This window comes from Gopherus flavomarginatus, chromosome 25 (genome assembly GCF_025201925.1).
Source record: "Gopherus flavomarginatus isolate rGopFla2 chromosome 25, rGopFla2.mat.asm, whole genome shotgun sequence".
NCBI lineage: Eukaryota > Metazoa > Chordata > Testudines > Testudinidae > Gopherus > Gopherus flavomarginatus.
The window spans coordinates 10,242,923-10,258,951 of NC_066641.1; the positions used below are offsets into that span (position 1 = coordinate 10,242,923).

General features: G+C 48.8%; 1 protein-coding gene across 1 annotated transcript in view; it reads left to right on the forward strand.

Moving 5' to 3' along the window:
- The window catches only part of SKAP1 (src kinase associated phosphoprotein 1), a 233,702-nt gene that overhangs the window by 200,058 nt on the left and 17,615 nt on the right, over positions 1-16,029 (forward strand). The window contains exons 10-11 of the mRNA XM_050934839.1: positions 3,049-3,111; positions 14,466-14,578. Coding sequence (XP_050790796.1) covers positions 3,049-3,111; positions 14,466-14,578 — 176 coding nt within the window. The remainder of the gene's footprint in view (positions 1-3,048; positions 3,112-14,465; positions 14,579-16,029) is intronic.

Genomic DNA, 16,029 nt, shown 5'->3' on the forward strand with positions numbered 1-16,029 from the left:
GGGGCGCTTTCTGGGTAAAAGAGAGGAAGTCAGGCAGGAATTCTGTATGTCCATGGCGGCGTCGGATCATTTTTTCCACCCTCACCACTCTTCCATCTCGCTTCCTATCATCCGAAAAGCCTGGCGTTGTAAGGGTGGGCGTGGACACTTTGGCATTAGTGTCTACCTCACTTAGATGCTTATATGACCTCCATTCCCTTATTATCTGACCACCTCACAATCTGATTTATCGTCAGAACCTCCCCAGAAGGTAGAGAAGCGCTAGCCTCCCCCCGTTAGAGCGCCTGGAGACTGAGTGACTTGCCCAAGGTCGCACCGGAAATCTGTGGCAGAGGAGGCACTTGACCCAGTCCCCCAGATTATAGGCTAGTGCTCTAACCATTGGGCAGTGCTTCCTCTCTATAGCTTAGCTATAGAAGTAGCCAGGGAGCTGTAACAGCCCTTTCCCTAATCCTCGTCCTCCTTGGCCGGGGTGAGTTTGTTTCTACTGATAAGCTTCCTTATCCAGTACTAGAGGTCTTGAGCTCCTCGTTGATAGTCATGGTGTTCTGCATATAAGACTGGCCATAGCCTGGGAGATGACTCCCAAGGCACAATGAGAAATAGTGTCTCTTTGGACACTGAACTGCCCTGGAAGAATCGGTTTTATCTGTTCTTTCCCATTCTCATCCCAGGGCCAGATTAAGTGCTATTGTCCAAAAGGATAAAGGAATCCACTTTTGATTGCCTTGATAGTGGGTGTTGGTTTTTGTTTTTTTTATCATGGTTGCAGATACATTTACATTCTCTTTTACAAATGCAAAGAGCAGGCAAAAGCCACTTTCAATAATTTATTTTCAAATCAATGCTAATGAGGTTACGTCTCGTCAGTGGCCGAGTTTTACAATAAAGTCTGATTTATTTAGAAAAGATCTTTGGTGCCACTTCCCGTCTAATGGGGGAGCCGTTGCAGTGACCCTCCAACTTCGGATCCAATTTGTAATTCACAACGGAGCTCTGACCTGATTTGCATTGATTAGAATCGGGAGGCAGAGACAGCTGGGGCTGGTCCGTGGAGGGTGGGGGAGAGCACTCTGTCTTCCGAAAGTGCCTAAATGCAGCAGATTATCTACTGCCTTGCAATCAAGTTGCACGGTATCAGCAAAAGGCCCATCGCTGACTTTATTAGAAAGGCCATCCTGACCATGGTTCCTCATGAAATGGCTCTGCCCTGAGATTAGATCCAAACTTGGTGCCTTTGGGTTCACAGGCCGAGCTTCAGTCACGGTACCTCATGCTCCTACGTAGGACTTGCCTATGCTGCAAAAATAACCCATTGCTAAGCACAGGTGCAGCTCAATGCTGTCTGTTAGGCCCGAATTAGGTGCTGAATCCACGCTACAGGTGGATGTCCAGGGTGCTGACTTCCAGAGACACGGAACAGCCCTGGAATCTGGGTTTTGTTTCTAAACTTCATGGTGACAAAGAGAAACCTGCAAATGTGACCCAAGCAGTGACGTCTTCCTGAGTCTGCAGACAGCCTCTCGCAGAGGGAGCGTGCTAGAGCCATCTGGCCCCGCACCCAGATCTCCTGTTCTGGGTTGGGTGGGGTGTAGCTAGGATCTTGGATTGCCTTAATCCAGCCCTGATTCCTGTCATTGCCGATGCTTGCTGCCAAACTGAATTCAGTACTGGTTTGGCCGAGTAGCGTATACCCACCTTGTGTGGGTGCCACTATGTTCAGGGACTCTGAACCTGTATTCATGTGCCAGTGTAAGGATCTTGCACCAATCTGCTCCTGGGAGAGTGAATGCCGGTGCTAATGATAGGTTACCCATTTAAACTAAATCACCAGAACCCAGTTGTAAACCGATTTAAGTGTGTGCACAAAAGGGGCTTGTGCTGACTTAGCCCAAACTGATTTTAGTTAAACGGGTGCGACTGTTGTGTATAAATAAGCCTTTTTCTCTCACACTGACTTAAATCTCCTTTTGTGCTCATGAGTAGCCTAGCTCCCCCCACTCCCTGCTCTTTGTTTCGTCTTAATCCTGTTCTGTACAGACCTCTCCCCTATGGCTCAAATCTTCTCCCACTGAAATCAGTGGCTAAACTCCCATGACCTCAGCATCTTCTACCATCTGTCCTCTATGCCTGGATCATCCTCTCTCTTCTTCACTGCCAGGTGTCCTTTCTCTCTCCTTCTTCAGATTCCCCCTTAAATCTGCTTCTTTCAAGAAATCATTCCACCCTCCTCTGTTTCCTGGAAATTATTGTTCAGCCAGTGCCTTGTGTCTCGCAGACCGTAAAGTCTTCAGTGCAGGAAACGTCTCTTCCTATATGATGCTTATAAAGTGCCATGTAAATTTATGAGGCTTTAGTAAGTGATTTGTTTTTAACAGTGTTAATAGGAATTCATGGGTTTATGCAACATGCTTTAAAATATTACCTGTCCCAGGAGCGGGGGACTTCTCCTTCCGCTTTTTCGAATTTACGCCTTGAATTTACTGGTTTGAGAATCAGATGCTCTCTTGATCCAAGTCATCTGATCTAGTTGATCTAATCAAATCTCTAATTGAATGTAATCTATTGGTGTCATACTGCTGCTGGGCATTTCTACTTCGTCCACGTAAAGGGTCTGTGTCTTCTAAAAGCCCCCACTTAGGGATTAATTCCTTCTGTAACCTTTGTGCGTGGAAGTGTTCACAGGCTCCATTTGTCCATAGGCTTCTCTGTGCGCCATGTCCTTTTTTCAGACCCAGGGCCCGGACTGGCATCGGCTACTCTCTGAAATGAGAGCGCCAGGCATTCAGATACCCTGGCGATTGGCATCACATGAAGCCCCCAGGGCAGGATTTTCCATAGCAGACGGCATTGGCATTGTTCTGCACCCAGAGAAGTCAATGGGAGTTTTACCACTGACTTCAGTGGGAGCAGAACTAGGACAATGCTGAGAGCTTTGGAAAAGTCCCACCTCTTATCAAGGGGACAGAGTGGAGAGGCCTCCCATGCGGTTTCCATAATCTCTCACTAACCAAGTTCTTTCATTTCATTTCCCCCCCTCCCCTCCAGATGAGGAGCTTGACCCACCCGTTCTGGAGGACAGAGAAGAGGCTGGAAGTAAAGGGAAAACAGGTAAGAGACTACCACGTCATTCGGAAGCAACAGGCTCCTTGGGGCTGGGCTGCAGGAAGGACCTGCCTCCGGCTAGTTAGATCAGGAGTCAGTGTACCTTGCTGACTGTGTGGCTGAGAGCATAGAGGAGGGGAAAGGCCCCAGGATTGAGGCTGCTGACGATGAGTGTGGAGGGGAGGAGGCTCTTAGCTGCTCAGAACCCTTTTGAGAACCTTCTCCTTTGCCAGCTCCCTTTCTGTTCCCGAATCCCCCAGCAACCAGCTGCTTTACCTACACCCCTCTGCTCCACCCATGGGCTGTGAGGTACCTCCCCCTGCTATCACCCCCCTCCACCTCTGAGCCTTCCTTCAGGTCTCACCATTACCAGCAGTGAGCTGTTAAGGTGGGGTGGGCACACCATGGGGTTTCCTCTGCTTCAAATCCTCCCTTGGCTATTCTTGCTGGTTGCCAGCAGCACAAGACCATCCAGCATCTCTCTACTCTCCTGTGGCCCCTATCTGCTAACAGAGCACTGAGTCCCTTTCAAAAGGTTGGGCCAAGAGCTCCAGAATCCAGCTAACCTCCAGGTGTATCAGCAAAGGCGGGAAAGGAAGTCCTTTCTCGAGAAGCTAACCAAATGCTTCACTGATGCTACTTCGAATCAAACACATCGAGATACAAATACATAGACAATATTCATAACGTCAAATGCAAAAATGATACACACATACAAACAGCATAATCATAACCAGCAAATTACAACCTTTCCATAGACACCTTACTTGACCTCCTTAGTCAAGATTTGGTGCAAATATAGGACCTCAGTTGCAACAATGATCTACACGGTCACCATTCGCGTCAATAACGTCACATCATGAGCTGACCCTGAGGAAACATTCAGGTTCTACTGGAGGGATGGAGGCAGCTTTGGAGCTTGTGCCCACCCCTCAGTGAGAGGAAATGGGTCCTTGACCCTGAGGGCCAGGGGTGTGGAAAGGCTTCGTCTCTACTCCGCAGTGCCCTGAGACTGGAAGTTCAAAGGGCAGGGTCAGGGAGCCATGCAATCAGAGCAGTGACCATGGAACCACTACCTGATCCCAGCTCTGGATGCCCCGATCTCATTCCAGGCACATTTGGATATGACTATGTAACCGTTTTTTGGTGGGTGCGAAATTGCATCTCCTCCAGCCCCCTGCTGTTATCCCTGCTACAAGTAACTAGTTGACTCTGCATTCCTAAAGACAGATGCCCCTCTGAAGCCTCGTCACCAAAGGCCTCTCCCACTGTTTTCTGCAGCAAAACATGGCGTATTTCGAGTGAGGACGTTCCATTCATCAGCCCTGCCTGACTTAGAATCCAGCAGCTCGTTTCATAGCTGCAAAGATCTCAGTTGTAAATGCACGTGTCGTCGCTCTGTCTTCCCTTGCTCTGTTTGCAGCAGGTGATCAGGGCCAGGGAGCACTCAGGGAGGGAGCCAGGCTTGTAAAGTTCAGACCACAAACGGGAGTAGGGAGAGAAGCGCTGAAAAACCATCAGAGAGAGCGGAAAGTGAGTCACGGCCAGCAAAGCCGAGAGGAAGACGGAGCAGGGTGGATCTGTGTACTGGAATGTTGGAGGCACCAGAAACCCAACCCCCAAACGGCCACTGCAGCGCAAGCTGCCCCCACAACATGTGCCTGGAATCCAGCATCCCCACCCCTGCTTTTTCCTTAAGAACCCCTCGGGTGGGAGCTGAGCGGAAGGTCTGTTTCCTGCCCAGCTCCCCCTAGTCCCACCTGCTTCTCTTCCCATCGGGCGTCTGCCCCAGCCACAGGAAAGAAGCCCTTGTGTGCGAGCAGCCTCGGGCGGTGCAGCTTTGAGCTTCCTGCAGCCCCAGTTCCCTTTTTACAGCTCTGTTCAGGAAATTGCAGCCTCCTGGCCAAAATCTGGTTTGAGACCCGCCTCCTTGGGCTTCTTCCTGCCCCCTTTCCGTGGGGCTTGCATCCCAGAATTTAAAGGGGGAGGTTTAACCACATGAGCAGAGCAGATTCAGCCAGGTTGAAAGCTTTATTCACCCCTCTGCGCACACCAAAAAGCCATGGCCGTTAAGGTCTGAGTAGCTCAGATCTGGGCGGCTGTCATTTCACGATGCACCCTGTGTGCACGAGAGGAAAAAGTGCCCACGCGGTCTGTACAACGCCTTGTGTCTGCTGGCTTAGTACACGTGAATATGCCTCCGTCTAGTGACCTGACTGGGAGACTTCAGTGGTGTATTGCACAGTGGAGTCCCCCCTTTTAGTTCAAGTGGCGGTTTTGGTGCTGAAGGTGTCAGTCCTGAAAACCTGTACTGGCCTGTCTGTCTGTGGCTATGCTGTTTTACTTACCTGCCCACCAACTGTCCTAGGCCTGCCGGTGTTGGGCACAAGTAGGGTTGGTTGGGAATTTTTGGCCAAAAGTTCTTTTTTTTTCCAGTTGGAAAATGCCGGTCAATTGAAACCAGAACTTTGCATGGCAGGGAATTGTTTGGACAACAGTTTTGTCCGGAAGGTTTCTTCCAATCCAGGGTGGAATTTCTGAACAAAACAAGAGAGCCGGGACTGGAGCCTTGGGGTTTCCATATGCCAAGTGAGCGCCCGGAAACGAGGGAGCCGGAACTGGAACTTTGGGGCTCCCATATCCCAAGTGAGTGCTCTCGTCACCAGGCGAGTGGCTGTTCTGGGATGCCTCACTCTCTTTCTGTGACAGATTTCCAAAGCTCTCTGGTTCCTCCCAATGGAGAATGAGAACAGATTTTGAAACCTCAACATTTTCCACGGAATGGAATTCTTGTTTCCCAGCCAGCCCCGGTTACAAGAAGCCGGACGGGGTTTTTAGCTCAGGCCTGGCTGAACCAGTTCTGCCTGCGACAGAGTCTCCCAGTGTTGCTGTGAAGCTGCAAGCTGAGCACAAGGTCCAGCCAATTCCCCCGGCCAATATAAGTCCTTATATCTCCTGGATGGTCATTCCCTGACCCAGGAAAGACCTTGAGATGGACCATCACTGCTGCAGGGTCACTGGCTCACACGGCCAAATGAGTTTGAGTTCCAGCTCCTTGCAAAGATCGGGGTGAAGGAGAATTCTTCTGAATGTTACGTTTCTGTGGTGTTGTTTTCCCACCTTTATGCCCCACCAGCATGATGAGTTATTAGGCCACTGGAGCATATGGCTGCTACAGCAGGTACGAGCGCCCCAAAGCTTCGAAAACAGACGTTGTCCCATTATTTATAAACCATGCTTTGGTCATGACACAAAGCTGTGCTTTCATCCGTGTAGGATCAAATGCAGCTGACTAAAGAGAGAAGGCAGAGGGGAAACATAGGGAAGGAATTTTGGAGGGGCATGTTCGTAAAACAATAAACAAATCAACCTAAGCAAGTAAATTAAAATAGAATAAACTAGTTCCGTTTCCCCACTGAACATCCTAATTCTCTCCTCAGAACTGGCTCCTAGGAGGATGTTCAAATGTATAATCAACCAGAAGCAGCGGCAGCGACGTGTAGTGGGTAGAGCACTAAAGTGGGAATCGGGAAGCTTGGGTTCTATTTCTGGCTCTTCCAGTGACCTTGAGTGAACCACGTCCTTTCTCTGTGCCTCGGTTTCCCCACACTTCTTATCTTATCTATTTAGATTGTAAGCTCTTTGGGGCAAGGACTCTGTCTCACTGTTTGTTTGTACAGCCCCTAGCACACTTGGGCCCCAACCTCAATCTCCGAGTGCTCCGGGAATACAAATAATATTTCTTCCTTGGATCAATTCAGTCTTTGGCTGCCCACATGTAGCTCCCACAAGATGGCACTTCTCTTTCCTGACTAACCCCTACTGATGGGCTTAGGCTCAGTCTGTGCAGAGCAACTATGTTGACTACTTTTTCCCGGCACTGAGGGAAGCATCATTGTTCAGGGAGGTGCTGGCCTGGGCTGCAGGGAAAAGGTGTGCCATTGAGGTCCTTGGAACAGGTACAGGCTGGGTTCAGTCAGCTAAGATCCTTGCTGCTGAGTGGCTTCCATTTTTCCCTTTCTATTCCCAGTTCCCTTTTCAGTTATTAATGTACTTGGAGACCAAGGGCTTGTCTACACAGAGATACTCAGGAAAGTTAATCCGAATTAACTAAAGGCGTGAATTTAAAGTGGCTTAGTGAAACCACATTAAATCCCTGTGTGGACAGTCATTCAGAATTAAAGTGGCCTTAATTTGGTTTAGCTCCCTAAAACTGGGGACATGAGAGGTGCCGGAAGGAGTAATGCACCCAAGTCCCACTGAAACTCAAGGCCCTTAGGGCACCTAACTGCCGTTGGCTTGGGGTTTTTAAAGGCCATGTTTCCCACGGTTGGCTCATTTTGGCCTTGGATTTTGTTGGCCCAGCTTGCGATGCCTTGAGCCTGATGCTTAAGGGGGAATGGAGTTGTGACTGCTCTGAAAAATAGACCCCAGGCATCTCTAGGGGGGGACCCCAAATAAGAGGTCACCCTTGAAAATGTTGGCTTGTCCCACTTCCTAGCCATTCCGATGCCCTGCTCATATTCGTTAGTATCTTCCTTGTGGTGCTAAATGTTCATCGTTATAACAATTTTAGTTATTCGCATGGTCATGATTGCTTTAGGAGCTGTCCTTTTTCAGGCTGAATAATATATTAGTCTCTGGCCTCTCAATTGCTGGGCAGGATTTCAAGGGACAGGGTTGTGGCATTGCTGGAAGCACTTGCCTCTGTGCTTCAGTCTTGTATTTTTTGTTCTTCAGTCCAAATGGAATAGGAGACTAATTAGGTGGAGTGAAGTCCTTGAAATGAAAGCTGAGAGGCTGGGGGTTACAATGGGCATTTTTCTTAATTATATCAAATGGTCAAAATGCCAGATGAGCATTTGGCTAATGTAAACCTTATTGTTTCTCATTTCCGAGAGCCACAAGGACACTCTGAAACCAGCCTCTCCCAGCAAATCAAACTGAGAGCTGCAGTCTCATCTGGCCAGGAGTCTCGTTTTCTTCTCTTAGCAACTGGTTCCTTTTAACCCCTGTGTTCTGAGCTAGAATTAGCTAAGGGGGAGGTAGGGTAGCCGCATCTGTAAGGCATTTTACCAGGATAGGCACAGCCCAATTCCACCACTCGACAATCACCCGCAATCTCTGGCTCCTCCCACGATCCACAGCTCCGTCCTCTCCTGGAGTAGCAGGATGTTTCTGCTCAAATGAAAACAACAAAAAATGGTTGCTATTTAGACTGCCGTTGTTACGCTTCAGAGTCAAAGGCCACCCCTGAAATGAACAGGGGCAGCTTGTGCTCGTCCTTTGACTGTTGTTTCAAGCAGTGCAGCTGCGGGAAGGAAAACGTGGCAATAGCCTCGTTTGGATGGTTTTCTTCTTGACTACTGATTTCCCCAGATTCTGATTCCCTCTTACGTTGATGTGAATCGGCGGCAGCAGCAGCTGCACTAAAGTAACCAGTAAGCAAATTGTAAGCAAATACAAAATCTAGGCTTGGTTGGTTTGTTTGTTTATAATGGAAAACTAATTTCTGTAGAGACAGATGGGCCCATCTAGGTGCTGGTATGGCATATGACCGAGTGTAGGCTGAGCCTCACCCCCGAGGGCAGTGGCAGCTGGGCTTAGTAATGAATACAGGATACAGGAATGTGAGATTTGACAGACTGGATCAGATCCGAGGCCCATCTAGCCCAGTATCCTGTCTCCAATTGTAATCGGTACCAGCTGCTTCAGAGGAAGGTGGAAAAAACCTGCAGTAGCAGATGTGGGATAATCTGCCCTCCACATCGGGTCTCATGCTGATCTCTAATAGAGATTGGTTTCAGCCCTGACACATGAAGGTTAATATCCCTTCCAAAAAAATGCGTTGAACTTACTTCTATCTCTGATTAATCTTTCTATCCATATAAATTTCCATTCCCTTTCTGAATCTTGTCCCCAGCCTCCGTTTGCCAGAAGCTGGGAATGGACCACGGGGGATGGATCACTTGATGATTCCCTGTTCTGTTTATCCCCCCGAAGCACCTGTCATTGGCCACAGCTGGAAGACAGGATACTGGGCTGGATGGACCATTGGTCTGAGCCAGTGTGGCCGTTCTTATGTTATAAGTTCTTGGCCTCAACAAAGAGGAACGAGTTCTGCAGTTTAATCAGATGTTGTGTGAAAAAAGTATTTGCTCTTATGAGGTTTAAATTCTCCAACCTTTTAATTTCATCCAGTGTCCCCTTCTTTTCTTGTGTTATGAGAAAAGGAGAACAGATGTTCCCAATCTAAGCAATGTTGCCTAGTGGGTAAAGCACTGGACTTGGGCCTCAAAAGAATTGGCTTCTACTCCAGCCTCTGCCACTGGCCTGCTGGGTAGCCTTGGTCAAGTCATTTAATCTCTGTGCCTGATTCCCCAGCTGTAAAATGAGGAGGAGGAGGACACGCTTTGTGATCTGTGAATGAACAGTACTACATAGGAGCTGGGGATTATGATTACCGGCTCTAGACTGTTCATTATATTACGTCCCCTCTCATTCAGATCCACTCTAAGGTAAACAATCCCAATCTTTTCCATCTCTCTTGGGATGAGAGTTTTTTCCAGGCCCTTGATCGTGATTGTTTCCCGTTTCTAAACCCTCTTTAGGACAGCAATAGCCACAGTATCTGGGTGAGGCTGCACCACTACTTTTATGTTGCGTTCTTGTCCATGGTGTTGTAGCCCTGTTGGTCCCCGTAGATGAGAGAGACAAGGCAGGTGAGGTCATGTCTTTTTTGTTGGTGGAAGGTACAAAACTTTTTTGAGCTTTTGGTCCAATGACAGAGATTCCCTCACTCACCTACTTTATATAAAGCCATTACCAGTCTCTTCTACCTACTTTATGTAAAGGCATCACAGAACCCTCGCTGCTTCTATTCCTTATGCAACCTAACATCTGAGCTTTTGATGTTGTTTTTTAAACCACAGCTGTGCATTGCACGGAGGTCTCCATTGAGCTGTTTATAATGATGCCCAGGTCCCTTTCCAGAGTGGAGTCAGTTAATTTAGATTCCTCTAAGGTGTCACAGTAGTTCCATGGAACATTATTTGGCACTTACTGACGCTGCATTGCAGTTGCCATCCTGTTGCCCGTTACCCTCGTTTGGTTAGGGCTCTCTGAAGTTCCTCGCAGCCCTCTCTGGTCCTGATTAACCTAAATAACATTTCACCATCTGCAAACCTGGCTGCCTCGCTGCTTACCCCCCTTTCCAGATCATTAATAAAGACAGTAAAGTTGTGGGTTTTTCCAAAGCCCTGTCATCCGAACCCCTTTCTTGTGCTCCATGCTGGGGGAGCAGGAAAGGATTCAGATAATGCAGAGATTCGGATAATAGAGCAGAAACTCCCACCTCCAGGGTGACCACCCTGCTGCTGATTGGCTCCTGTAACAACATAGGGAGCCCTCTGCAACCTGAGCAAGCGGAGTCATTGTACAGAACAGCTTAGTCACGTGGTGCTTCAGTTTCCTTAGATCTCCCCTATGGGCCTAGTGACTTACTGCTTTTTTAATGATCGATTTGCTTCCACTTCTGCCACTTGACTTCCAAAATTATCTCATTTTTTTATTACCAGGGAAGAGCAAATCTGGGGTAGGGATCTCCAAAGCTGCCTCGACCGAATAGCAAAAACTGATGCAAATAAACCATTGAGCATCTCAGCAATGTCCTTATCTTCTTTAATTGCTCTCATTAACCACTGATATCCAGCGGCCACACTGGTTCTTTTGGTAGTAGAGCTCCCCAGGAGGAAATGGTCGGTGGCCCCAGTTTCTCCGAGGATGTCTGCACTGCAATCAGAAGATGTAACTGGCAGCGGGTATAGGTGTGTCTGAGCTCGCTTTGATCGAGTTAGCTCACTAATATGCGCAGAGTAGCCATGGTGGCCCGGACTAGCTGCCCAGGTATGTAGCCACCGTCCCAGGCAGGACTGTGTGCAAGCAGCTGGCCCAAACCGGCTCCACCCATGCCACCAAGGTTACGCTGCTATTTTTAGCAAGCTAACGTAATCAAAGCATGGCCGGTACGCCTACATGTGCTGCAATCACACGTACAGACCCTCAGACTTCTTACAGTGTGGAACATTGTATATTTCAGTCCCAAATCTCCTTCCCACCCCACCCCCCACAACATATTGGGGAAATAATAAACCTGTTATTGTCCAAAGAGGAAAGCACACTGAATGTGGCCATCACTGTATTTAAACCTATTTGTCAGTGATTTACTTATAATGATCCACAGGATTCCTAATATTTTAGTTAATAACCTGAGCAATTTCCACCCCCCAAGAAGTTCCATCCTCCTGGAATATGTTTTGTGTCTCCAGTTTCTGCAAAACTGAGTGGTGTCGTGCTCCACGAGAGAGAGCCAGCAGGGCTGGGGTGGGTCCCTTCCGCTGGTACTGAGTTACTCTGTGCATCACAGCATTTGCTGCCTTTTAGTTCCCTTTAAAAATATGTTTGCACTCGTTCCATTTTTTTGCTGCCCCCTGCCGTCTGCCATCCACTATTCACCTTGTGATGAGATTCTGCCTGCTGTTACTTCCTCTGCTTCAGTTCATAACCACTGGGTCCTGTGTTTTATGCAAGCTTAAATAACCCACCAGCTCCCACTCTTTCTATTCCCTTCACAATCTTTGCCCTGCCACTAGATTCCCCCTTTAATATTTTTCCAAAGGATACAGACCTACTTTCTTCCAGCCTTTCTACTTAAGTTCCCCAAGTCCCTGAGTCATTCTGTTTGTTCCCTGCTGCATCATTACCCATCTCTGTAATGTCCTTTCTCATATTTAAGTGATCAAATCTGGGCACAGCTCTCCAGATGTGCCCTTACCATTCAATCCCTTAGATCATATTAGAAACATTTCCTGCAACATGTGCTCAGTATTTGCTATTTACGCCTCACAGGCCTGATTCTCTGCCCTGTCACACCAGTGATTTCCGTTTGGTGGTCGAATGAGGCCCCTTAGCACTTTGTTTTATTGAAGTTTTTTTTTTTTTAATTTATTGGGCCACAGAGCTTGGGAGCTCTCAGTGTCCCAGCAACTTGATCTAGCCCTTTAGAACTCTCTCCTGCCTCACCCTCCATCAGCGAGCGTGAGCTAATAGCGGGGCTTGGGAAGTGAAGCTGCTCAGTTCTTTTGTCTCTGCTACTGATTTGCTGAATGACCTTGGGCGGGTCACTTCCTCCCCTTCTCACTGCCTCAACTTCCCTGGTTGTAAAGTGGGTGTAACAATACTGCCTCAGATGACAGTAGTTACATATTATCACCTCTTTTTGAGCATGAGAGTTCTCTCTGTTTTTCTACAGACCACAGTTTGAGGCTTAAGTTTTAAGGCATCCCGGGCCTTTGAGGGTTTGTCTACACTGCAGGGTAAGCCTGGGGTTTGAACTCAGGCTCAGACCTCCCCGCCCAATCAGGCTACACACACATCATGTTAATCAGGGTCCCAGCACCATATGGGGATGGAGGGTCCATTCCTGAACCAGGCCGGCACCAAGGGCTCAAGCCCTATTGCTTTGCGTTGTAGACAGCCCCTGTAGACTCATGCTCTGGGAGTCCTCCAGAAGTATCCCACAGTCCCCCAGGCTGCCTTTTTGTGTCCTCTGGACAGTCAAGTTTTGCCACACTGCCCCACAAACAAAGGGCTAGAGCGGCCACACAGGGAGGACACTAGGAAGTCTGGGATATGGGGGGTTGGACATGGGCCTGTATAATGCAGTGTAGAAGCTGAAGCCCTAGGCTGGGATCCAGTGTTCAACAATTCCTAACTTGGGGTTACAAACGCATGTAGACACTCAACCCCTTGCCTAACAAACCCAGAGTCTGCCAACTTGTTTTCTACTCACCCTGGGCTCCCGCTGCAGTGTAGGCAGACCCGGAGGCTGCATGTTACGTCTACCCTTCACTCTGGGGGGGTGTGATGCCAAAAAATAGTGTAGCCATGGCAGCAGGAAGGGCGAGCCACCTCAACTGTGTGCCTGTCCGAGACACTAGGCACGTACCCAGGCTGCGATTCCCTCCCACTGCTGCTCTCTGTTTGAACAACACTCCCAGCTAGAAGTGGAGATACACTCTTAGAGTGTGAACGTCTCCCTCAGCCGCTTAGTCCAGTGAGAATAAGAGCCCACAGCAGAGAGAGAAAGTCCTTTAGCTCAAATGGTAGGAGCTTGCTCTGCTCCTCTGTATTCACTGGCTGTGGAGGTGGCCGCAGGGGCAGCCCTCCATAGAATATCAGGGTTGGAAGGGACCTCAGAAGGTCATCTAGTCCAACCCCCTGCTCAAAGCAGGACCAACACCAACTAGGAGAGAGGTGTCAGTGTTGGTTGATTAGAAGGTGGTAGGGTTGCCAATTTTGGTTGGACTTAATCCTGGGGGTTTCATCACATGATATCATCTTTAAATAAAGGTTAATCTTTAATTTCTGGAGACTTGCAGGACAATCCTGAAGGGTTGGCCACCCTAGAAGGGGTGCCCTGAACAATGAAGTGAAACCTCCAGCTTGGTTTTTCAAATCAAGCCATTTGTCCCCTTCTCTGGCAGCCTCCTCCCAGCGGTGCTGTGTAGCTATCTGGCATCACTTCATGATACTTTCCTTCCGCAGTCCTGGGCTTCAACCAGCCGCAGCTTCCATGCTTGGGACTCTGGGCTAGACCAGGGGTCGGCATCGCCTTTTTACTGAGACAGATTTTTGAGGGCAAATGGCTTTTTTGAGCAGAATGAAAAACTTACCTGGAAAACGTTCCGAGGGGTAGAAACTTTCTGGTTTTTCACCGGTAATAAAATCTTAGGTTTTCATTAAAAAGGAAACATTGGGGGAAACCATTCGATTTATCAGTTCAGTTTTTAGTAAATATTTTTGGGCTTAAGTATCGGGGAGTAGCCGTGTTAGTCTGAATCCACAAAAACAACGAGTCCAGTGGCACCTTGAAGACTAACAGATTTATTTGGACATAAGCTTTCGTGGGTAAAAAAAACCCACTTCTTCAGATGCCACATGAGAAGTGGGTTTTTTACCCACGAAAGCTTATGCCCAAATAAATCGGTTAGTTCTTTAAGGTGCCACTGGACTCCTCATTATTTTTGGGCTTGTCTTTTCAAAAACCTTTTTGGTTTAAAAATAATGTTTTTGAATGCACTTTTTTTTTCTTTCCATTTTTAGTGAAACTGGAAATTTTCACCTTTTTTTTTTAATAAACAAAATTTTCAAAATTTCCTACAAGAAATACTGGAACTATTCCGTCTGTTCTCATTGGGGCTCACTGCTGAATGGGTTCCTAGTGGCCACTAGAAAGCAATCCCTCTGGGAAATGGGGGAACCCTCTGATAATTGTCCACTGTTCATACCGCTCTCTCTAGGCCTTCGCACAAGAGATTATGCAAACTACTACCAAGGCATGTGGGACTGCAGCAGCAATCAGCCAGATGAGCTGTCTTTCCTGCGTGGGGATATCATCTACATCCTGAGCAAGGTAGGGGACAGTTATACCACTCCAAAGCTAGGAGGATTCACGGCCTCTGAGCTTAATGGGCCAGATGTGGAAATCACATCGGTGTCTAGGTGTTTACATGCCCCCTCCCCAGCACTGCAATATCTGAATGCCCGTCAGCAGCAGCAGGAAGACAGCATGAGCAGTGATGTGAAATGATTGCAGCCCAGCTTTCTCCTGTGCCTTGCAGCCTGGAGAATGAGTCATGGAAGGACTTGGTCTGACACCTGGAAGGGAGCCCAGGTTCTTGCTGGCTGGTAGCACAAAGAGAGATTGATGTGGCCAGGTTTCTCTACTGGCTCGGTGCGCTGTGACTTGCTAAGAGCTTTTGGAACTGAATCCAGGATAGATTCAGACCCGGATGGTGCTTCCTGGCCAACCGTATTCTGCAATACTCTGAGAAAGCAGGAGGGTGGGCATGCATAGTAATAATCCTTTGCCCTTCTGTAGTGTCTCCTGTCTGCACATTGCAGACACGAGTGAATTAAACCTCACAGTCCCCCTCTGAAGTAGATCAGTATCATCATCCCCATTTCACAGGTGGGGAAACTGAGGCACGGAGCGTGGCCGTTTCCTCGACAAGTCAGTAGCACATTAGGGGAAGGGAACCCAGGAGTCCTTGCTCAGAGTCCCGTGCGCTAATCACGGGACAACTTTCCCTCCCATGGCTGGGAGGAGAGCCTAGTTTTGACTCCCCGCCCCTCCCCCGTTTGGCTCATACTGTTCTGTAATGCTTCCTCCCCTGTCCCAGGCATAAGTGCCTGGTATTTAAAATGCCCCCAGGCAAGATGTTTCTCCATAATGGAGTCTGTGTGTGGTAGTGCTCTAGAATTGCAGGGGTAATTGAGTTGCTCAGCCAGGTGTGACCAGGCCTTTCTTTGTCAGGCGCATGCAGGTAAATAAATTAACTGTGTGCACTGTGCTGAACGGGCCTGTGGGCGAAGGGGAACGGAGTCAGGATCCTCAGCCAGGCTCCTGGCTAAGGCGGGGAGCAGGGTTGTAAGCGACCTCTCTGGTTCTTCCTGTTCAGAAGAGGCCTAGAAGTGGCTGTGGGGTGGGCACCAGCTGCGGTGGTAGGCCTGGTCCAGTTTGCAGCGACAATGGAGCGTGCGAAGAGCATGGCTCTGTCACCCTCTGATGAACAGCTTAAGGGGCGTTTTGTATGTACAGCAGCACCTAGCACAGTGGGGGCTGGTCTGTGATTTGGCCCCAGGGGGTCGCTCATGACTCAGGCAGGGTGCTCCCAGCCCCTTCCTTGGATCTCGCATCACTCAAGCACCAGTTTCAGGCAGTGTTAAGTTTGTCGCTTCCGAAAGGCTCCTTCGGCCAGGGACAGGGCCGGCTCCAGGCCCCAGCGCGCCAAGCGCGTGCTTGGGGCAGCATGCCGTGGTGAGCGCTCTGCCGGTTGCTGGGAGGGCAGCAGGAGGCTCCAG